General features: G+C 43.2%; 1 protein-coding gene across 2 annotated transcripts in view; it reads left to right on the top strand.

Moving 5' to 3' along the window:
• The window catches only part of AP3S2 (adaptor related protein complex 3 subunit sigma 2), a 57,625-nt gene extending 35,894 nt beyond the window's left edge, over positions 1-21,731 (top strand). For both annotated transcript variants that reach the window (XM_025438626.2, XM_025438625.3), the window contains 2 exons: positions 18,990-19,097; positions 20,775-21,731. In XM_025438626.2, the coding sequence (XP_025294411.1) occupies positions 18,990-19,097; positions 20,775-20,903 (237 nt within the window). In that variant the 3' untranslated portion in view covers positions 20,904-21,731. The remainder of the gene's footprint in view (positions 1-18,989; positions 19,098-20,774) is intronic.
• The last annotated feature ends 2,304 nt before the right edge of the window (positions 21,732-24,035 follow it).

The following is a 24,035-nucleotide window of genomic DNA, read 5'->3' as shown; positions in this document are numbered from 1 at the left end:
GCCAGAGGCCGGCTGTAAACCGCTGAGCTACCCAGGTGTCCCACAGTAGTGATTCTTAAAGAGAAGGTGTCCCACAGTAGTGATTCTTAAAGAGAGAACCATTTCCATCCCCTGCCTCACTCCTTGCCCTGCCTCCTGAGAAGCCTTATGAATGCGAAATGACACCTGTGTGATTGAGGAAGCGTGTCATACAAATGCATTTTCATTAGTGTAGAAAGAGTTGGGGACCATTGCCAAAGTAATGGCACTGAGGCCTTTTCACATTGTTTACGAAGACCTCTGACACCTGTCCCAGCCTGCCTCTCTCTCACCATTTCCTGCTTTGAACTTTGTGCTACAGCAATACTGAGTTACTGATATAACTTGTATTTAGGGATGTAATAAATTCATAAGTTTCTGATCCAGCATGTAAAGGGCTAGAGAGAGTGGAGCAGGGCCCATGACCATCCCAGGAGCAGTGCTTTAGAAGGAATGGGAGCTAAGGGGATGTAGATCATCTCCTTAAAAACAGGTTTGTGGATTAGAGCATGGCACTTGAAATTTTTTCTTGATGGTCAAATAAATTGTGCTTCCCTTACTTGACTTCCTGCCATTTGGTCAGATAAAGAAGAGTGATAATCCCAGAGTAGAGGGCAGGGACTTATTTTTTGCAGCTTCAGCAGGCAGAGGTAAGGGCAGGGGATGGAAATGGTTCCAAGCACATCACAGCTCAGAACGATTAAGAACATTTCTGACAATTACTGTTGCTCCACAGTAGGCTGGGCAGCTTAGAAACGCAGTGGACTCTCTCCACTTAGGGGAAGGATCTGTTCTGCCTCAAGACCTAAAGAATAAATTCCTGCATTGGGAAGGAGGTTGGACAAGATGATTTTGATTATAATTACTCTATTGACAGGACGCCTGGGTGGGCTCAGTGGTTGAAAGTCTGCCTTTGGCTCAGGTTGTGATCCTGGGGTCCTGGGATCGAGTCCCACATTTGGCTCCTCGCAGGGAGCCTGCTTCTCCCTTTGCCTGTGTGTGTGTGTGTCTCTCTCTCTCTCATGAATAAATAAATAAAAATTAAAAATAATACTAATTATTAACTAGTATTCATCAAATGCTTATTTACATTTCAAGCACATAATAGCTAAGTGCCTGAAATACAATGTCTCATTTATTTCCTGCATCATTTTATTTTGTCTTTAGATTAGGCAAAAACTCTAGTTCTCAGGTAAGAACTCTAGTTCTCTCCATTTTACCAAAGAAGAAGCTGAGCTCAGAGATAGGAAACCTCAGTTTCTCGAAGGCCACACAATTCTGATACGTAGCAGAGATGGAATTCAGACCCTGGATTTGCTGGTTCCAGAGCCACATGTTGCCCTTAGTGTCGTCTCCTGCTCTAGCATCCTCAGTGTGGAAAGAAATGTATCTGGGTCATGTTTTGTTAGTAGATAACCAATCAAAGAGAGGATGAAACTCAAGAGGACAAGGCCTGGGTCATTTCCTTTACCCAGTACTGTGCTTACCATTTGGGACCAGCATTGCAAAATACTGAAGATAGGCAGGAGGTGAAGGAGGATGAAACAGTAGACAAGTAAGAAAGTCTTGCTGGCATATCTTTAAGAACTTATTTCACGGAGCATTCTGACTCACAATAGGCATTCTTTGGGAAAAAGAAAAAAATTGGAAAAAAGGAATAATATACAATGAGCATGCTTTGCTGTAGTCAACTGTAAACACTCAAACAGTGTCAAACATGAAGCCAGTGAGTGAGGAGTCCTTTATTAAAGAACTGTTAGGGGAGCATGGAGAATAGTTCATGAGTTACAGGGCAATGTGCCGTCTCCTCTGCCCATATACCTTCTCCTCCATTTACCAGTTTGAGGCCCACCCTCCTCTGAACTTCCGTAGCATTTTGTACTAGGATCAGAGTACTATTACAGCCTTCCTTTTATCAGTTCATTTTGTCCATGCTTTATCTTCCTTATTTGATTCTAAACCCTTTGAGGACAGGGTTCACATCTTATCTTCATTTCCTCCTTCCAGCTCTTACCATTTTGTGATGTTAAGCATATTTGAAAACAGATACTGCTTGAGGTCACATTCTTCTGGTGAAAATGAGTGAATGCCCCGAACTAACACATCCTCTTGTGTGTAGGGAGTACAGGTGGGCTCAGATGAACATATTTAGCTCATACAGATTCAACTCTCACCATTTGGAAAAAAGATAAAGGATGAAAATTCCAAATACAGACTGATGTCATGCACAATTCTGCTCCATTCATGTGTGCCTGGAGTGAGTGTGAAATAGGAGCCTGGGATCGGCTCTTCTCTGTCTCTGCTCTTAATGTGGCTGTCAAGTGCCTCTCATAAGCATCTTCTGCTGCTTGGAGTGACTTTAATGCTTATAGACACAATACAGATTTCAGTCTGTATGGTCCCTAGCTAGTGCTAGCTGGAAGAAAAAAAGCAGCAGTGCCATTGAGGAAGGAAGACTACGGCAATGTCAGGGATGGGGGGCTACGTATGTTTCCACCTCTTTTGATGGCTTACAGCTTAAACTCATGTAAGATGAGATTCCGCTAGATTCCCTTCCTGTTTCACTGAAAGAATGTGTGATTATGTGAATGTGAAAAGGAAGGAAAATCAAGGGCGAGGAATTGAGGTTTGTGGAGTTACATGACAAGAGGACATCTGGAGGAAACAGTGCAAATGTCCTGTCTTCATCTGAAGATTAAGGAAGGTCATAAATGTAGTTCAGGAGACACTCATAACAAGGAAAACAGAAAAATCGAACTTTACAAAGCAGTTTGTTTCTTTGCCTGCTTTCTTTACTTCAGCAGAGTTGCTTGGGACCAGACAACCCTGTGCCTGCATTCCCAGAGGGTATCTCAGAGTCAGAGTGCATTCACTGACAGAAGTTAACAGCGAGCAGCAAAGAAAAAGCTAAATTGTGTTCATGATACTCTGTTTTAGAAGTCATAGGAATGTGAAGTATACTTTTTCGGTCTTTTCTTACTATTCTATACCCAGTTTATTTTTTACCTAGTAATTCAGCATCCATAGTTTTGTTAGGTAATATTTCTTTACAGCATAATTTTTTGGCAGTGCAGATATCTTATAGTAGCAAAATAATCCTAATGCCTCTCTGCTGTCCCTTGTGTCATTGCTGTCGTTTATCTCATTTATACATAAGCATATACACGCGCACACACACACACACACAAGTGTGCATCATAAAACACTTCTTGCTTCTTTTTTGGTTTTCTTTTTGCCTTGCTTGCCCTTTAATTTTTTATGATAGCTGGGTGCATCAATCTACAAATTCCAATTTGGAAGTCAGTTTTCTCATCCCTCCAAACAATATAAAACCTGAAGCTCTTAGTCTTTTTTTTTTTTTATAAGATTTTTTTTATTCATGAGAGACACAGAAAGGGAGAGGCAGAGACACAGGCAGAGGGAGAAGCAGGCTCGTTTCAGGGAGCCCGATATGGGACTTGGTCCCAGACCCAAGGGTCACACCCTGAGCCAAAGGCAGGTGCCCAACCACTGAGCCACCCATGTGTCCCCTGAAGCTCCTAGTCTTGTGTTAATCATTCTGAATCAGTTTTTCTGGGATATCATCTGATCTTTTCAATATGTAAAATCAAATTACATGTTTTTTTAATTAATCTTTGAGTATACTTTCTCTCTCCTATTGTTCCATTTCTTTTTCTGGCATATCAGTAATACATATTGTATCGCTCTTTTAAAAATTTTTTTACTTTGTGACCTCCTTCACATATTTCTCCCATCCCCTTCACCATCATCCCCTTTCCTCCTACCTCTGACAACCACCATCTGTTCTCTATGAGTTTGTTTGTTTATTTGTTTTTAAGATTCCATATATTAGAGGGGCACTTGGTTGACTCAGTTAAGCGTCCAACTCTTGGTTTCGGCTTAGGTCATGATCTTAGGGTTGTGAGATCAAGCTCTGTGTGGGGCTCCACACTCTGTGGGGTCTGCTTGGGATCCTTTGCCTCCCTGTCTGCCTCTTCCCCCACTTGCAGGTGCACGTATGCTCTCCCTCTCTAAAATAAATTAATTAAACTTTAAAAAAAGATTCCATATATAAGAGGTCATACAATATTTGTCTTTCTTTTTCTGACTTATTTCATTTAGTATAATGCCCTCAAGGTCCATTCATGTTGTCACAAATGGCAAAATTTCCTTTTTGTGGCTGAATAATAATCTGTCATGTATATATATTCTGCCGTTTCTTTATCCATTCATACATTGATGAACACAGATTTTTTTCATATCTTGGCTATTGTAAATAATACTATGGTGAGCATGAGAGTACATACATCTTTTCAAGTTCATGTTTTTATTTTCTTCAGCTAAATATCCAGAAGTGGAATTGCTGAATCTATTTTAATTTTTTGAAGAACCTCCGTATCCATACTGTTTTCCAAGGTGGCTGCATCAGTTTACATCCCACCAACAATGCATGACGATTCCCTTTTCTCCACATCCTCACCAATACTCAAATTATTTCTTGTCTTTTTGATATTAGCCACTCTGATGTGAGGTGATCTCCTGTGGTGTTGATTTGCATTTCTCTGAGAATTAGTGATTTTGAGCATCGTTTCGCATATGTATTGGCCATCTGTATGTCTTCTTTCGAAAAATGTTTACTCAGATTGTCTATATTCTTGAAGGTTTCCGTTAAAATAGTTTAATGGAATGGTAATTTACTGTTTGACTCTTTTTTTATGGATATATAAAGCATTTCTTTTTTTTTAAATTAAAGTTCGTTTTGCCAACATATAGTATAACACCCAGTGCTCATCCCATAAAGTGCCCTCCTCAGTGCCTGTCACCCAGTACTCCATGCCCCCTCCCGCCTCCCCTTCCACTACCCTTTGTTTGTTTCCCGGAGTTAGGAGTCTCTCATGTTTTTCACCCTCTTTAATTTTTCCCACTCATTTTCCCTCCTTCTCCTTATAATCCCTTTCACTATTTCTTATATTCCCTGTGTGAGTGAAACCATATGATGATTGTCCTTCTCCAATTGACTTACTTCACTCAACATAATACCCTCTAGTTCCATCCATGTCAAAGCAAATGGTGGGTATTTGTCCTTTTTTCTTTTCTTTTTTTTTTTTTTTAATATTTTATTTACTTATGAGAGTGAGAGAGAGAGAGAAAAGCAGGCTCCATGCAGGAAGCCTGACATAGGACTCGATCCCGGGTCCCCAGGATCACACCCTGGGCCGAAGGCAGGTGCCAAACCGTTGAGCCACCCAGGTGTCCCCAGAAGCTTTTTATCTTGATGAAGTCCTAGTAGTTCATTTTTGCTTTTGTTTCCCTTACCTTTACAGACAAGTCTAGTAAGAAGTTGCTGTGGCTGAGGTAAATAAGGTTGCTGGCTGTGTTTTCCTCTAAGATTTTGATGGATTCCTGTCTCAGATTTAGGTCTTTCATCCATTTTGAGTTTATCTTTCTATATGGTATAAGAGAATGGTCTAGTTTCATTCTTCTGCGTGTGGCTGTCCAATTTTCCCAGCACCATTTATTGAAAAGACTGTCCTTTTTCCATTGGATATTCTTTCCTGCTTTGTCGAATATTAGTTGACCATAGAGTTGACAGTCCATTTCTGGGATCTCTGTTCTGTTCCATTGATCTATGTGTCTGTTTTTGTGCCTATAACACACTATCTTGATGATCACAGCTTTGTAGTACAGCTTGAAATCCGGCATTGTGATGCCCCCAGATTTTTCTTTTTCAATATTCCCCTGGCTATTCGGGGTCTTTTCTGATTCCACACAAATCTTAAGATTATTTTTTCCAACCCTCTGAAGAAAGTCCATGGTATTTTGATAGGGATTGCATTGGACGTATAAATTACCCTGGGTAGCATAGACATTTTCATAATATTCATTCTTCCAATCCATGAGCATGGAATATTTTTACATGTCTTTGTGTCTTCCTCAATTTCTTTCAGAAGTGTTCTGTAGTTTTTAGGGTAGAGATCCTTTACCTCTTTGGTTAGGTTTATTCCTAGGTATCTTATGATTTTGGTTGCAATTGTAAATGGGATTGATTCCTTAATTTCGCTTTCTTTTTTTTTTTAAGATTTTTATTTATTTATTTATTCATGATAGACATACACACAGAGAGAGAGAGAGAGAGGCAGAGACACAGGCAGAGGGAGAAGCAGGCTCCATGCAGGGAGCCCGATGTGGGACTCGATCCCGGGACTCGATCCCGGGACTCCCAAGATCATGCCTGGACCGAAGACAGGTGCCAAACCGCTGAGCCACCCAGGGATCCCCAATTTCTCTTTGTTTAGTCTCATTGTTAGTGTATAGAAATGCCACTGATGGGGATCCCTGGGTGGCGCAGCGGTTTAGCGCCTGCCTTTGGCCTGGGGCGTGATCCTGGAGGCCCGGGATCGAATCCCACATCGGGCTCCTGGTGCATGGAGCCTGCTTCTCCCTCTGCCTGTGTCTCTGCCTCTCTCTCTCTCTCTGTGACTATCATAAATAAATAAAAATTTAAAAAAAAAGAAAAAAAAAAGAAATGCCACTGATTTCTGTGCATTGATTTTGTATCCTGTCACATTGCTAAATTGCTGTATGAATTTTAGCAATCTTGGGGTGGAGTCTTTTGAGTTTTCTATATACAGTCATCTATGAAGAGAGAGAGTTTTACTTCTTTGCTAATTTGAATGCCTTTTATTTCTTTTTGTTGTCTGATTGCTGAAGCTAGGCCTTCTAGTACTATGTTGAATAACAGTGGTGAGAGTGGACATCCCTGTCGTGTTCCTGATCGTAGGGGTAAGGCTCTCAGTTTTTCTCCATGGAGAATGATATTTGCTGTGGGCTTTTCATAGATGGCTTTGTCTCTCTAGCTAGAGAATCAACTTCCTAGTGGAATCAAGTATGCCTGGTACTTCTCTGTGTGATCCATATTGTTCTTTGCAGTTGCATCTACATAGACACTTGACTGACAGTGGTTAAGTCTAATTACCATGGTTCATTTGTAGACAGGTGAGATGAAAGGCAAACCACAGAGTTGAGGATGGGCAGTCCTTAGCATGTTTCAAAACACTGATAAAATATTGGACTTTGGAATGAAAGTAGGGAGAAGAGAGAAGGCTTAGGTATCAGGTTTCTGAAAGGCCTTTTATGTCCTCTTCCCCTTTTCATTTCTCTCTAAAATTGAAAATATGGGAACTAGAGGCTGACTCTTGGCCAAGATGACTCAAATGATTTCTACTGTCAGTACTGAGCCCACTTAGAGTATCCTTCATGCTTTGGTCTGTTGAGAGCCACTACACTCTAGCATGGACAAGGAGGTGGATGATGCAGACCTCGTCCTACCAAGAATTTCTTCTCTCCTTACTCTCCAGAGGCTTTCATTAATTCCTGGGCTTTCCTAGGAGCCTTTCTCCCAGCCAAACCAGGAAGAGGTCAAAAAAGTTATCAGCATTTGCCTTTTTTTTTTTTTTTTTAAGTAATCTCTGTGCTTGATGTGAGGCTTGAACTCACAACCCTGAGATCAAGAGCCACATGCTCTTCTAACTGAACCAGGCAGGCACCCCAGCACTTAGCTATATCTTATCAGTGATTCTTTCTTAAAACTTAGATATTAAAATATTGATATCCTCCTGTTCCAGTATAAGGACTGTGACCATGCTCTTTTTGTTTGATTAGTTTTTAACTATTTTCTGTGTGATAACACAGTTTTTAGAAAAAAATGAAAGTATGGATAATAGAGCCCTTGCCTTTTGTGGTACTATAGGCTTTTGTCCTCTAATGCAAAAATCTGGGGAAGGGTTTATCTAGTCTAGAGGTTTCTGTGGATATGATTAAGCTTAGAGTATGGTGTGCTAAGCTTAATGTGCTACTAGTATCTCAGAAGATCTTACTGATCCCCTCTGCGTGAGGAGTTCTACTAGATAGGCTCCTGTCATCCCAATAAGAACTGCATTTTACTAAAGAAACTGATATAGGGGATCCCTGTGTGGCTCAGCGGTTTGGTGCCTGCCTTTGGCCCAGGGCGTGGTCCTGGAGTCCCGGGATCGAGTCCTGTGTCGGGCTCCCGGCATGGAGCCTGCTTCTCCCTCCTCCTGTGTCTCTGCCTCTCTCTCTCTCTCTCTCTCTCTCTTAAATAAATAAATAAATTAATTAATTAATTAAAAAAAAGAAACTGATATAGAAATTTATATATTTTACTTTATAAATTTGTAAAGAAATTTATTTAGCTGTAGACATAGGGCTGCTCACTGGTACCATATTCTGGGTACCATTATGGATTTAAGTCTGCTTTTATGAGCTGCTAGCATGAGAACCTTACTTATATCTATAGAAAAATTAATTGTAAGTTTAATACTTAAACTTATGGAACATGGCAGTTTAAGATGTGAAGACTGTGTTTTCACTAGAGGAGAAAATAATGTCTTGTTTGTTATCTTTAAGCTCCAGATCAGTTTGGTTTTAGTGATAGAGATGTTGAGCTAGGATTGGATTCGGAATTTTTTTGACTTAGTGAGAAACATAACCAAGTGTAGAACTCTGGCAGATCCTGGAATCCTCTGTCCTTGGATAGGGATGTTGAAATCAACTTATCTCCATCCCCAGCAGTTCCGGAGCTGTGTCCCTATCTAAGGAGCATCTCTATCCTTGAAGTGATACTTTTATGTACCCTCTTAGACTCTCGATCCTGACACAAAACTAACAAGTTTATTTTAACCCACTTTTATCTGTAGAGGATAACTCTGTGTTCTGGGCAGTAGAGTTTGTTTCTCAGTGCCAAAATGGGAAACCAGACCAACTCAAAAAGCTGTGTCTCCTCAAAATCAGGACTTCTGAACCAGACGAGCTTCTTTCATCCATTCAGCCAGCATTAATGAAGGCTCTGCTGTTACCAAGCACAGTGCTTAGCACTAGAGGCCCAAAGATGAATATGACCTAGAATCTACCCTCAAGGGACCTGGGTGACACATTCAATTGACCTGACGGTTGGTTTCGGCTAAGGACATGATCTCAAGGTCATGGGATTGAGCCCCAAGTTGGGCTCCTTGCTCAGTTGGAGTCTGCTTGCCCCCCTCTCTCTATTCCTCCTTCTGCTCTCTCACTCGCTTACTCTCTGAAATTAATTAATTGAATGTTAAAAAAAAAACAAAAACAAAAAAAATGTACCCTTAAGGAAAATCATGGTCTAGGGGAAGAGGCAGACAAGTAAAAAATATGACAGTGAACTATATTAAGTACCTCAGTATAAATGCATACTGGCCCCAGTACTATCACTGAGAAGAATGTGATGGTCTCAACCAAGAGAGTCTTTAGCTTTTCTTGAGTTTACTTGACCCAAGCCATGGGTATTCAGCACCTCAGATCCTAGAAGAATGTCTCTGATTTTTATAGCATTTCTTGACAGAAATGATTTCTGTCAATCTGATTTCTATGATCAGCATAAAGAATGGTAGAAGGTAGTAAAGGTTAGGATTAGAAATCTCCGCAGAGTCAGTAACAGTGCCAGCCCTTGTTCCAGTTTGGAAAAGGGCTTTCTTTGCTTTAGGGGGTCCCAGCATGTTCAATAGTCATTAAACTCTCCACTGTTGCCTCCCTGTATCATTTTCCCCTTTCTTTGCATCTTTGCAGTGGAACTGCTGGCCAAGCCTCTGTTGGTCCAGAACCTCTGACTCAGGCTCTTCAAAACAGGAGAATCACACTTCCTAGTAGGAATCCCAGAACTTGTGCCCAAGCACTGCTGAATCCTCAGACACACCAGATTTGTTCTTCCTGTTTCATCTCTCCATGAACTGGGTCACAGAAAAACTTCCTAGGGGCGCCCTACAAGCCACAATCTTGTAGGCCTCCATCCTGAAGGACACTCATTATTGCCTGTAGGAAATGAGACGGGGAAGGTCTCAGACAGTTAACTTATATTGAGGTCACATCAGATGCCCATAGGATCCAGTTCTAGAAGTAGATATCTTCAGGGGAGAGAGGACAATGTAACAGCTTCCTAGAGAAGAGAAACAAAGAAGACCGTTATCCAGATGTGTTAGGAAGATAGTACAGAGGTTTAATAGGTTAGATTGCCTTTAGAGGTATAGACTTTTTTTTTTTTTTTTTTTTTAAGATTTGATTGATTGGGGTAGGGGGCAGGGAAAGGGAAAGGCAGATTATCCCTGCTGAGGAGGGAGCCAGCCCCAGGGCTTAATCCCAGACCCTGGGATCATGCTGAAGGCAAAAGCTTAACCACTGAGCCACCCAGGCACCCCAGAGGAATAGTCATTTTGATTCTGGTAATTACATTTGATCCTTGAACAATGCAGGGTTGGGAGCACCAATCCACAACACAAGAATCCAAATAAAACTTTTGACTATCCCAGAAACTTAACTACTAATAACCACCTGTTGACCAGAAGCCTTACCAATAACATGAACGTTGATTAAAACATATTTTGTATGTTATATGTATTCTATCCCATATTCTTACAATAAAATAAGCCAGAGGGATGCCTGGGTGGCTCAGCGGTTGGGCGGCTGCCTTTGACTCAGATCATTTTCCTGGGATTGGGGATCAAGTCCTTCATTGGACTCCTGTGAAGAGCCTGCTTCTCCCTCTGTCTGTGTCTCTGCCTCTCTCTCTCTCTCTGTCTCTGTCTCTCTCTCTCTCTCTCTGTCTCTCACGAATAAATAAATAAATCTTGGGATCCCTGGGTGGCGCAGCAGTTTAGCGCCTGCCTTTGGCCCAGGGCGAGATCCTGGAGACGCAGGATCGAATCCCACGTCGGGCTCCCGGTGCATGGAGCCTGCTTCTTCCTCTGCCTATGTCTCTGCCTCTCTCTCTCTCTCTCTGTGACTATCATAAATCAATCAATCAATCAATCAATCTTAAAAAAAAAATAAGCCAGAGAAGAAAAATTGTTATTAAGAAAATCATAAGGGAGGGCGCCTGGGTGGCTCAGTTGGTTAAGCTTCTGCCTTCAGCTCGGGTCATGATCCCAGGGTTCTGGGATAGAGCCCCACATTGGGCTCCTTGCTCAGCAGGGAGGCTGCTTCACCCTCCCCCTCTCCAGCTCCCCCGCTGGTGCTTTCTCTCCATCAAGTAGTAAATAAAATCTTAAAAATTGTAAGGAAAAGAAAATACATCAACACTATTGGAGTGTATTTATTTAAAAAAATCTGTATAAGTGGACCCACAAAGTTCAAACTCTTGTTGTTCAGGACTCAGCTATATCTTTCTTTTTGATTGTTTTGAGGGATTTTAGGAGAAAAATTTAAATAGGACAGAACTATAAAAACCAATTTTTGCTCATTAAAGTGTGACCATAGGGGCACCTGGCTGGCTTAGTCGGTTAAGCATCTGCCTTCAGCTGGAGTCATGATCCCGGGGTCTTGGGATTGAGCCCTGCACTGGGCTTCCTATTTAGTGGGGAGTCTGCTTTTCCCTCTCCCTCTGCTGCTCCCCCTGCTTGTGTACTCTCTCTCTCTCTCTCTCTGTCAAATAAATAAAATATTTTAAAAATAAGGTAAAATAGGGGATCCCTGGGTGGCGCAGCGGTTTAGCGCCTGCCTTTGGCCCAGGGCGCGATCCTGGAGACCCGGGATCAAACCCCACGTCGGGCTCCCGGTGCGTGGAGCCTGCTTCACCCTCTGCCTGTGTCTCTGCCTCTCTCTCTCTCACTATGTGTCTATCATAAATAAATTAAAAAAAAAAATTAAAAATAAATAAATAAATAAATAAAATAAAAATAAGGTAAAATAAAGTATGGCCACAAATTTATGCTTCTTTGATCTTATAAAATATCATTTCCACCCTGCATTTTACCTGTTAAGATTTCAGATTCATCACCTAGTATCTTTTCTGTTGCCTTCCTCTTACATCAAGTTGACCATTTGGTTTATTGGGGTTATCTTAATCTTATGTTCAATTGAAACTCCTGGTTGTGATTATTTCCTAAGTCAGATTACCATTAGATTTGCCAAGAACTAAGAAATCAGTAGTGCTTTTGTTTAAATTCTCTTAACAGGTACTTCTGAATGAATTTTGCTGTTGTCATTGTTTTAGGCAGTTGTGAAAATATCAGAGAGCTATGAATTATTATTACTTGATAATTCATGTTTGTTCAGCGCACATGGTGTTAGGCTGGGTTTAGGGCTCCTGAGGACCTTTAACTCTTCGCTTTCTTCTATTCTTGTGAATTTTATTGCCACCTGCATTACTCAGATTTTAGATTTCCTTTTCCCCTGTCTCCTTTTTGTTGGTTTGGTACTTTTGACTCTCTGTGTTCTCTGAGGTACTCACCTATATTTCTGCTGGTGTCCTCAAGGTCAGTCCATCCATCAGCTCTGATCATTTAACAGAACCATTCTTTGTGATCTGCCTGTATCTAGTTTCTTAGGTACATGAGTTTAATATTGATTTTTCTTTTTTTTTGTGTGTGTGAGTATAATTAACAACACAGTGTTACATTATTTTCAGGTGTAAAATATAGTGGCTTCAACAATTCTATACATTACTCAGTGCTCACCATGGCAGGTGTAGTCATGATCCTCTTTATCTATTTTACCCCTCCCCCCACCACCTCCCCTCTGGTGACTACCAGTTTGTTCCCTGTTTTAAAGAATCTGGTTTTTTGTATATCTCTTTTTTCCTTGTTCGTTTGTTTAGTTTCTTAAATTCCACGTATTATTGAAATCATATAGTATTTGTCTTTCTCTGACTCACTTCACGTAGCATAATACCCTCTGGGTCTATCTGTGTTATAAATGGTAAGATCTCATTCGTCTTTATTGCTAAGTCATATTTGTGTGTGTGTGTGTGTGTGTGTGTGTGTGTGTGTGTGTGGTTCTGACTCTTGGCTGCCTTTTCTACACACCCATGCTTAGCAACCTCCAACTCTGTCATGTCCCCTCTGTCTCCACTTGAAGAAATGTTACTCCTCTTTCACAGTGTACTTCATGCTCAGTGGAAGGCATCTTCATGGACTTGGATTAACCCAGGCAGCTGGTAAGCTGACTCTTAGTTGCTCATCCTTTGCTCATTTATAGCACATGAGTCACTATGCTGACCAAAGATCAGCTGTGATATTTGTAGACCTGTGGTGACAAACTGATATTGTAATTATATAACTTAATAGTATACAGGTAAACCATAAATGAGCAAAGAGAATTGTTCTCTGAAAACTAAGGTGAACCCTTTAGAAAGGCTAGTTACTTAAAAAAGGAAATGAAATTGAATCAGGTTTGGGCAAGATAGGTGTAGAAGACTAGAAGTGGAGGCTCCTAAAAATCTAGGAGTCTGTGCTTACTGCTTTATGGGGGTCTGAGTTCTCCCTGCTTTAGAGAAACTGATGCATATGGGTGACTTTTATGGAAGAAAAGTGGCATAGAACTCTGGTCTGCAGGGAAGATCTTGTTGGCCTCAAGTCACAAGTTTGGTGGCTCTTAAAGTTTTGTTGATAGCAGGTGACTCTGGGCTTGGACATGGTGAGAGAGGGGTCACAGTAAAAGTCATGATAACTGTATCTTTATTACATGAGTTGTTGTTTTAGATGATACCCTCTGGTTCTCAGTGACTGAGGAGGAGAGAATCAGGGTTCTTGTTCTCCCTCTTTCCTGTCTCCTGCCCTCGTCCTAATTTTTTATAGCTGTAGTTTTTCGACATCATAAGGCATGTAGCATTGGCCTCTGTTATTGCTCAGCCTCATACAGAGTTCTTGGATTGCACTTTCTCTTTTTGGGAATTGTGTAAGTACTGCATCTTTTTCTGCTAGTGCTGGATTTTACTGTGGGAATTTTTAAGAGTTTGCCCCTCTTTTAAGTGATTTGATCTTTTTGCCTAGTTGCAGAAATCTTACCCTTGGGGTCTGTCTTAGCACTGACTGTTCTGGAAGTTTTCCTGGGGTGCAGTGTGCCCTTTTAGTATGTGGATTTTGGTTTCATAACATCCTGCAGTAGATCTTCCAGTAGATCTGCCTGTTTGTTTGCTGCATGTTACAGATCTTGTTTCTGCATACACTGGAGTCCTTGGCAGTCTTCTGTAGCTCCCCTTCTCTCTATTCTGTTGAACCCCTTTTCTGTTTCATTTTATGTGCTTTTTTCATGTCCCTCCATTTGGTTCCTTACCATTCTTTCCACAATGTCTCTTCTCCCTTTTGTTCCTTCTGGTTTCACCCTCATTTGGGGTCATTTTTTTCCTTCCACTTTTGCCCTGAGCTGTGCTAGTCGACACCTTCTCTTCACACTGTCATCTCCCTACCTCTCCTGTGAGCTCTTGCTCTTCTGCTCTGAGTGCTTGCTCTGTGGTTTTCTTTTTTCAGTTTTGTAAAAAATTTTATTGCCATTCATTTGCTCTGTGACAGCGTTTTCCAGTGTGTAGACTTAGTCTGCCTTTGGTTTTCCAGTTTCTTCCTTAATTTTTTCTTGTTGTATCTTTGTATATATCCTGTGCAGATTTCATTTTTATAACTCATCTTTAAATAGGTGAGTTTTTCAGGGACTAGCTGTTTGCAGGATGCTTGTTTAGAAGAGGTGCCAAGTCTGTGTTCCAGCCTGGCTGTGGTCATTCTCATGATTTAGGATTCTGGGTGAGTTCATTTACCCTTTATCTCTATCCAGCCAGCAGAGATAGGCATCTGTGAGCTTTTCCACGACGCAGACGCTGCCACAGAGTTTAACTCTGTTAGGCGAATATAGCTTGTTTGTGTGGTTTCTCAAGTAGTTCCAGATCCATGGAAATTCCTGCCTCTCAAGACAAGGAATCTGTTTGGTTCCAAAGAACATGCCCTTTACCTACAGGAAGTATATTTTGGCAGGTCTTTCTCTCCAGCTCCCGTGTCCCATTTCCATAGTATCTTTTCTTCTCCTTCTTTTTTTTTAAGATCTTTATTTATTTATTAATGAGAAACACAGAGAGAGGCAGAGACATACGCAGAGGGAGAAGCAGGCTCCCTTTGAGGAACCTGATGCGGGACTCGATCCCAGGACTCTGGGATCAGGCCTCTTGACTCAAAGGCAGATGCTCAACCACCGAGCCACTCAGGCACCCCTCTTTTCTTTCTGTGAAGGAAAGGAATCTTGTTTGCGCTCCCTACTTTTGACAGCTTTTCTAGCTTAGAGTCAGATTTAGGTTGTCTTCCAGTTGTGTTGAAAATGGAGTTTGAGGGGTACCTGGTGGCTCAGTCAGTTAAGCATCTGCCTTCGGCTCAGGTCATGATCCTGAGTTCCTGGGATCAAGCCCCACATTAGGCTCCCTGCTCAGTGGGGAGCCTGCTTCTCTCTCCCCCTCTGCCTGCCACCCTCCGGCCCCCCACTTGTACTCTCTCTCTGTCTAGTAAATAAATAAAATTTTTAAAAAAATTTTAAAAATGGAGTTTGCATTTTTATTTTTCCTTTTTGCTTTTAGAAACACATCTTGAATAGCACCTTAAAATTATGATTTTGTGATACAATGTTAAAAGAAATCTTAACTCATGTTTTTTTATTAACCAGTTGCTGGTCACCATGATATCCTGTATTAGGCCTTTTACTACACCTTCTCATCAAGCCTCCACCACCACACTTCCATCCATCTCCCAAGCACCTAAAGCCCCAGGAATATACTACTCAGACTTAGGAAAGATGCCTACTTCTCACTAGGCATTGTTCAGTCAACATACCTACTTCTCAGTAGGCATTGTTCTAGGCCTTGGGGTTAGAGCATGGAAGAATTCACACAAGATCTCTGACATACCAAAAGCAAGTCTTAAAATGATTCCATATGGACTAGCGGTAAGGGATGGACAGGATGAAAGACACCATTAGGGATTTTGAGGAACAATGGTGGAAAGCCTGTAGAACATGAGCTCTGGAGTCAGTCAGACCTAGACTCGGTGCTCTGTTCTGCTACTAATACATGTGACATCAGAATAGTTGATTGACTTTTCCGTACATCAACTTCCTCATATATAAAGTGAAGATTATATTACCTACCTCACATGGATATTATAAAATTAAGTTACACGCGAAGTGTTCATTGTATAGTAGATGCTCAACAAGAAGTAGAAGCCCATGAAGAAGGGGCTCATTAAACAAAAGGAATAAAATACTAGGAGTACTGGTATAGAGAATTGTTTCTTTTAGTTGTGGTAAATTTTATGTAACATAAAGTTTACCATCTTCATTTTGAAGTGTACTGTTGAGCAATGTTAAGTACATTCACATGGTTGTGCAAGTCTTCTCCAGAACTCTTCATCTTGTACAACTGAAACTGTCCCCATTCCCTCCTCCCGTCAGGCCTGGCAACCACCATTCTACTTTCTGCCTCTATTTTTGGCTACTAGGTACCTCAGATCAGGAAATCATCTGTATCTGTCCTTCTGTTTCTGGCTTATTTTACTTAGTGTAAGGTCTTCAGGGTTAATCCAGGTGGTAGCTGGTGTCCGAGGTTTCTAACTTTTTAAGACCAAATAATATTCCTTTGTACATACATGTCACATCCACTCAGCCATTGATGAGCACTTGGGTTCTTCTGCCTTTTGGTTGTTCTGTGGATAATGCTGCTGTGAAGACAGGCATACAAGTGTCTTTTGGAATACTTGGTTTTAATTCTTCTGAGTATGTGTCCAGAGGTGGAATTGTTTGATTATATGGTTATTCTCTTTTTTAAAATTTTTTGAGGAACAACCATACCAATATACTTTGTATTTAAACAATGATTTTTAAAAAGATTTTATTTATGTATTTACTTATTTATTTATTTATTTATTTATTTATTTATGTATATGTATATCATACATATATATATCAAGAGAGAGAGCGAGAGCACACGGTAGGGAGGAACAGAGGGAGAGAGAATCTCAAGCAGACTCCCTGCTAAGCACAGAGTCCAACAAGGGGCTCAGTTTTACCACCCCAAGATCATGACCTGAGCCAAAATTGAGTCAGGTAGTTAACCAGCTGAGCCACCCAGGTACCCAAAAACATATGTTTTTATTACACTTCCTCCCTGAAGCCAGAAGAAGTACCCTAGTTACATCTGGGCAAAATACCAGGGACTGATGTGCCAGAGAGCTTCGTGTGTCAAAAATGCACACACAGGGCAGCCCAGGTGGCTCAGCAGTTTAGTGCCGCCTTCAGCCTAGGGCGTGATCCCGGAGACCCGGGATCGAGTCCCACATCGGGCTCCCTGCATGGAGCCTGCTTCTCCCTCTGCCTGTGTTTTTTGCCTCTCTCTCTCTCTCTTTCTGTGTCTCTCGTGAATAAATGAATAAAATCTTAAAAAAAAAAAAAAGAAATGCACACACATAGGCACATGGACATATATACTGTCTTGACTCTCCATTGTCTGCAGTATAAATTGGCCCTCAGATCCTCCATGGTCCATTCTAGATGCTAGACCAATGAGTCTTATCTGGGGGCGATTTCACCAGGAGACATTGACCGTGTCTGGAAGCATTTTTGGTTGTCACAGCTGGAGGGGCGCTAGTGGAAAGTAGTGAGCAGAGTCTAGGGGTGCTGCTAAATATGATACAATGTACTGGACAGGCCCCTGCAACAGAAAATTATCCAGCCCCAAATGGCAGTAGTACCCAGACATTAGGCCCAAACTACCTTGTTGGCATTGTCTCTAGACTATTGCATAAATCTGCAATTCCTGCCAGATCCAGTGCTCCTCATACCCAACACTAGCTGAATTGCTTCCTCCGGTGCCTTTCACCTAAAGTCCTTCTCTCTGCTTCTTTGATGTCAGAGCCCCACTCAGCCCTCCCACCATCTCAGTGATTCTCTCTGGTCCTTGAAGCCATTGCCCTCTTCCTTCTCAGACTGCTAATTTGGTGCTTAATTAATAATAGAAGGTGGTCCCTGTGATCTTTCCAGCATGACTGAAAGCACCTCAAAGGCCATGTTTATATGATTTGATTGGAAAGAGGAAGTTCCACCCCTCACCCTGGCAGGTACCTGTGACCTCTAACCCTCTGGGGGTTTCCATGGCCACCTTCCTGCTGCACTGTAGGGTACAGTGGTTGAGTCAGCAGCACGGCCACTGGCACAGCAGTCGAGTACACGGAGATTCAGCTTTGTTGGGAAGTACTGGCTGGATGGAACCTGGGCCCACACGTGAGCCTGCTGACCAGAAAAGTATTCATGCTGAGGCTGGTTTCTTATCCAGGCTCTAAGGAAGGGATGAGGACAAGTACAAAGGAGTGGCCTGTTTTGCCCCCGGTAGAGCACAGGCTCTGTAGGGTCTATCTTAGGAAGGCTGGGAGACACCCCTTGGGCAGGGCTTGTTCTGGACTAGTCATCAATGGTGACAATGATGGGGATACTAGTAATGAAAGCCATCCTGACTCATTTAGAACCCATTGTGGGGGGCAGCCCGGGTGGCTCAGCAGTTTGGTGCCTGCCTTTGGCCCAGGGCATGATCCTGGAGACCTGGATCGAGTCCCATGTAGGGCTCCCTGCGTGGAGCCTGCTTCTCCCTCTGCCTGTGTCTCTGCCTCTCTCTCTCTCTCTCTCTGTGTCTTTCATGAATGGATGAGTAAAATCCTTAAAAAAAAAAAAAAAAAAAAAAAAACATTATGGGGCAGACATCAGGCCAGGTGTTAGATACAGGTTATCGCAGTCAGTCCTCATAATTCTGGAAGGAAATTGGAGAACTGAAAGGGTAGTTTGCCCCAAATCACTCAGCTAACAGAGAGCGGAGCTGAAATTTAAATACGATCTGTCTGACTTTGGAGCCTGTGCTCTCAGCCTTGAGTGTGGCCAGGCAATTCAGCTGGTAAGAATGAGCTATCACTGTCTCATGGAAGAGGTTCATGTTAGAGAATGCTGAGACGTGCGGAGCATCTGTCTGCTCTCACTGGAGAGGTCAATGACCAAGGGGCTCAGATATCTGTTGGGAATCAGGAGCTAGTGTCAGGTCCAGCTGCTGGGCTGGTGCAGGAAAAGCCGTGAGGTCTCTGTTTTGGCCACACCCCAGCTACCACAGAGTGCTCTAACCCTTCTTATTTTTATTTCCTCTTTAGGTGCACTACATCCTTCAGGAGGTGGTGATGGGTGGGATGGTATTGGAAACCAACATGAATGAAATTGTGGCTCAGATTGAAGCTCAAAACAGACTGGAGAAATCCGAGGTGAGTGCATCACTATGATTTTGCCCCAGCCAGTTCGAAGAGACTGAGGCAGAATAGGGAATGGATATGTGTGTTGGCTTGTGTTGCTATGGAACCTTAGGGATATTTATGCTCTTCTTTCTTCCTTGGTCCATCAAAACCAATTGATATGAATGCCAGTGGTGAAAATTAAACCTGTAAGAATTATGGCTAAAAGTATGAACGGGAAAGTCAGATGGCACTGGAAGACAAACAACATGGGGATTATGGCCCATATTTGTGGTTTGTCATTCCTCCTTTTAAAGCTGTACATTCCCTGGAGGGAGCCAGAATGCCCTTTCCTGGTCCCAGCATGGTTTCCTAGTGCTATGGCAGTCTGATCTACCCATGGCCATTTCTTTCGGTGTCTTTGAGACCTCAGAGTTGCCAGTTTCCTTATTTCCAGTTAGCTTTATACTCGGGCAGTAGAGTGTTTGCAAATAACACTGTATAGTGCTCAGTAGGGATGCCTGGCTGGCTCAGTTGATGGAGCATGCTGATCTTGGGGTTCTAAGTTTGGACCCCAACGTTGGGCATAGAGGTTACTTAAAAAAAAAACTCACAATAAATTCTGTCCTACTCATCTGAAGTCTCTCCGTCACCTCCATAAGCCTTACCAGAGAGTAGAGGCTACAGGCATATACCTTCATACGTGACAGAGAGAACAAAAGAAGTTACCTCTTTAACGAGCTGAGTGTCTTAAAGGCTTCATTGCCTTTTGAAATGGAACTTGATCTTGCAAAACCAGGAATTCCTCTTTGAGGACTGGTAGCCCTGCTAAAGAAGCTTTTCCAGTCCACAGCTAGAGTGGCATGACAGTTTTTTTAGAGATACAGGCTGGGAAGCTTCCAGGAATAGTAAGTGAGTCAGAGGCAAGGGGTTTGGAAAGCGGAAGAATGGAGACGTGCTGGGCAAGAGTGTAACTGGAGTTGGTCTCCTAAAAGCAGTCACTAAGGAGGAAATGGTTCTGAAAGTCTTATTGGTTCCTCCCCTTCTCTGCCCTCCATGGATGAGCCAGAGGGGCTTGCCGAACATGGACACCTTCCTCTGTTTATTAACCAGCCTTTCTATGGGTGTGGGTACATCGGACCCACATCCTTCCTCCCACTTGTCGCCACATGACATTTCCAAAGCCAGCTCTTTCCCATCTCACTGTGTTAGTTGGCAAGCAGTTGCCCGAAGCGCTGACTTCCTTTTACTTTTAAGAATTTCCCTGTGAAATGAATGAATGAATGAATGAATGAATGAATGAATGAATTTCCCTGTGATGACACTTGTCTCTGAGAGTCTCTTCAAGAAAGCATTTTGTTTCAGAGCCTGAAAAGTGCCCCAATACTATGATTTGGTTAAACCATCTCAGGTTTATTGCAGCAAGCATTTATTAAGCGCCTGCAGCATGCAGGGGACTCTTAGGTGCTGGGGCTACAACACTGCATAAGCCACAGCTCCTCTGAGAGCACGGAGTGTAGGTCCCTACCCCACAGCTCCCATCTAACCTCAAGATCATTATGTTGGCTATCTTTGAGGGATAAGGAGGAAAAATCAAAACACGCATTGTGTATACTTAGTATGGACGGTTCCAGGTCTCCGTCACTTGTGTTCCTAAGCATTAGACAGATGATGCTGAGCGTGTCTCATGCCCCTCCTGTCTCTCCTCAGGGTGGCCTTTCTGCAGCCCCTGCCCGGGCCGTGTCTGCTGTGAAAAACATCAATCTGCCAGAGATTCCTCGCAACATCAACATTGGTGATCTGAACATCAAAGTCCCCAACCTGTCCCAGTTTGTCTGAGAGTCCACAGCTACTGAACTGCAGTCCTTGAAGCAAGTCAAGCTGGTCCTGCCACAGAGCCCACCTGAGCCTTAGAAGGGTCAGGCCCTGGGGCCCTGACACCTGCAGCCGTGGAGTTGGGGGTGGGAGGGAATCCTGGGTTCACGGCTAGCATGTACCTGGTTCTCATATGTCCCACCTTGCCGGCCTCTGATACATGTGGCTGCTGCAGATGTGGGAGGGGGCCCTGGCTTCCTCCGTGGGGGTCAGTATGCCCGAGCCACTTGTACCTTTACCTCGCACCTGTAGCCACTTCCAGGGACTGGGCACTATACTGGGACCCATCTGCTTCCTAGAACCCACCACTAGGACATTCCCTGACAAGAGTCTTCATCCTTAGCACTGCGAGGCTCCTGGGGACCTATAGCATTCACTTGCTGGCAGGGTGCCATAGCTAGGAAAGGGCTGACACTTCATATGAGGGTACGTGGTGAGTGGCAAACAAGGGCAGAGTTTTATGAGAACTGGAGTTGCCTGCTGGCTCTACTAGGGTTGTCATGCCCAGAGTTCTTTCGTATAGGCAAGTTTTCTGGTTACCACCACCTACAGAATGTTTCCCTCACTGCCACTGCCCTAGCTCGGTTTGCCCAGGACACACTCCAGATCATGAACCTGGCGCATGCCAGGAGGGAGAACACCCCCTTCCCCACGGCTGTTTCTCAGCACAGCCACAGGGTCCCTCATCCACAGGGAGAGGCCCCGTGTCTGTGGAAGGCAAAGCTGACAACATGTGGAACATCTCAGAATTATGACTCTTTCGAGGTTTAAAATACATTCTTCTCACGAGGAGCAGACGGGTCAGTTGCTGTGTTATAAATGATGAGTTTTCTCCATACAGGAAAGCCATTGCCATCTGTACCAGTTTGTGGAGTATGAGAGCCTAAGCTGGGATCACTTGTTCTAGAACTGGCACTGGGAAGGTTGGGGACATGGAAAGCGTGCTGGCCAGGACTGGTGGCTGTGTAGCATCATCTCCCTAACTTGGGAGGAGTCCCTTCCTAAGCTCTGCTTATGGGCCCTCGCCATTCCCCTCAGGTGACTGCCTCCCATAGCTGGCTTTGGAAACTTGTAAATTTTTCTGTGTGCTGAGAATCTTTCTGTCTGTGGTTAATTTAGAGCTAAAACTGCACTTTAGAGTAGTGCCTCTTCCTGTGCTGCGTCAGGGGGCCAGGTCTCAGGACGTTAGGGAGCTCACTGCATCATGGCAAAGCCCCCCAGTCTGGAGGTTTCCTGTGCCTGCTGACAGAGGGCCCAGACTGCCTGCCTGAGTCTCCTGCTGCTGCTGCAGAGCCCATCTGAGGTGGTGCCCATGGGACCACAGTGCTTCTGTCCTTGGCGCCCACTGCTCCCTGCAGTCTCTTGTCCTCACTCCTTCAGACTGTCCCTGATAGCCTTGGAGATGAGTGTGGTGATCAGAAGTTAGGCCCTCTTCTGTCAGAGATGGAGGTTACTCTATCTGATGTCCCCACTGATACCATTTTTTTTTTGAAGGGTTTAATTTTTTTTAGTAGACATTTCAGCACATTCATATCCCCCCCCTCACATTTCCGAATGTGGAAGAAGAAGACTGACACTTACTTTGCACCTACCGTAAGGCCTTGTGAGCAAGATCCTTCTATAGCCCTTAGAACAGACAGGATTGTCTCCATTTTGCAGGTGAAGAGAGTAAGGCTCAGGTCAAGTAACCTGCTTATATAGGACTAAGAATTGAGACTCTGCCTAAATCTAAATTCCATTTTCCTTTACTGCTCGTGATGGCTTCTTCAGTTTTATCCTTTTTGTTACAGATAAGGAAACAGATTAGTGGCTTCTCATAAACACTGATGAAGCCAAGCCTGATTTGCTCAGTGGACCAATGACAATGTCCTTGAGGGCAACAGCTGGAGGCCCCTTACTTGCTCCATGGAACTGATGAGGGAACAGTAGCCCAGAGTGTTCAGTGTTGGATTGAGAGTCACAAAGCTAGAACCTAGTCCTTTTTCTTGCGTTTATTTAGTTTTGTGGTTTCGTGTACTACTTCAGGACAGCTGGATATACTAGATTTCCATGGACAACCTTCAAATGTTTTTAGCTGCCAGAAACCATTGGTTTCTGCTCTGCTCCCACGAACCACTGACCACTGACAGGTCCCGTAGACTCCCAACAAGTGGAGCATCCCAGTGACATTCCTCAGACTGCCTCTAAAAGTAGCCTAAAACTTCATCCTAGCATTTTATTTGGAAAACTCTGTGCCTTTGGACAAGCCACAGTAACTTCATTAACTACTTGAGGTTACCTGTAAATCCAGCCAGCTCTCTTGCCTGCTACCAGCAAAGCCATAAACTTCTCTTTTCTTTTTTTGTTTTTTTAAATTAAGAGGAAATTGTATGCCTTTTTTTTTAAATAAGATTTTCTTTATTTATTCATGAGAGACACACAGAGAGAGGCAGAGACACAGGTAGAGGGAGAAGCAGGCTCCCTGCAGGGAGCCCAATGCAGGACTTGATCCCAGGGCCCCAGGATCACGCCCTGAGTGGGTGTAATGCTTAACCACTTAGCCACCCAAGCATCCCTATATGCCTTTTTTGAAGAAGGATATAGATTCTGCTGAGAAATGTCAATTATGAAAATAGAGACTGGGCCTAAATTTTGGAGTCCCTGGACTGTTTACACTGAGGGCCTCCTGACGTGGGACAGAATACTGGGTTTTCAGTGCTCACTGCCCCTAATTAAAAAATTTTGTTATGCAGTTTCTGAGTGCCTGGCACATGCCAGGCTCAGCTTCCTGCTCTTGTCTCTGCTGAGTACCTCTGAGTGCCCACATTGAGTGGCTAGCAGTCTGAATTTGTAGTCTGAATTTGTACTCTTGTCTCTGCTGAGTACCTCTGAGTGCCCACATTGAGTGGCTAGCAGTCTGGAGTTGGTGACTATGTTAATATGGAATATTTAAAGGACAAGAACCATTTCCCACCCCCAATAGCCCCATCATGCCTTTCTGGGCAATACTCTAAATAGCTTGTCTTAGTTCAAGCTGCTATAACAAAAAGACCATGGACTGGATGGTGTTTGAACAAACATTTCTCACAGTCTGCAGTCTGATCAGGATCAAGATGC

The sequence above is a fragment of the Canis lupus genome, chromosome 3 (assembly GCF_003254725.2).
Source record: "Canis lupus dingo isolate Sandy chromosome 3, ASM325472v2, whole genome shotgun sequence".
In the NCBI taxonomy this organism is placed as follows: Eukaryota; Metazoa; Chordata; class Mammalia; order Carnivora; family Canidae; genus Canis; species Canis lupus.
This window is presented reverse-complemented; position numbering and strand designations above follow the sequence as displayed.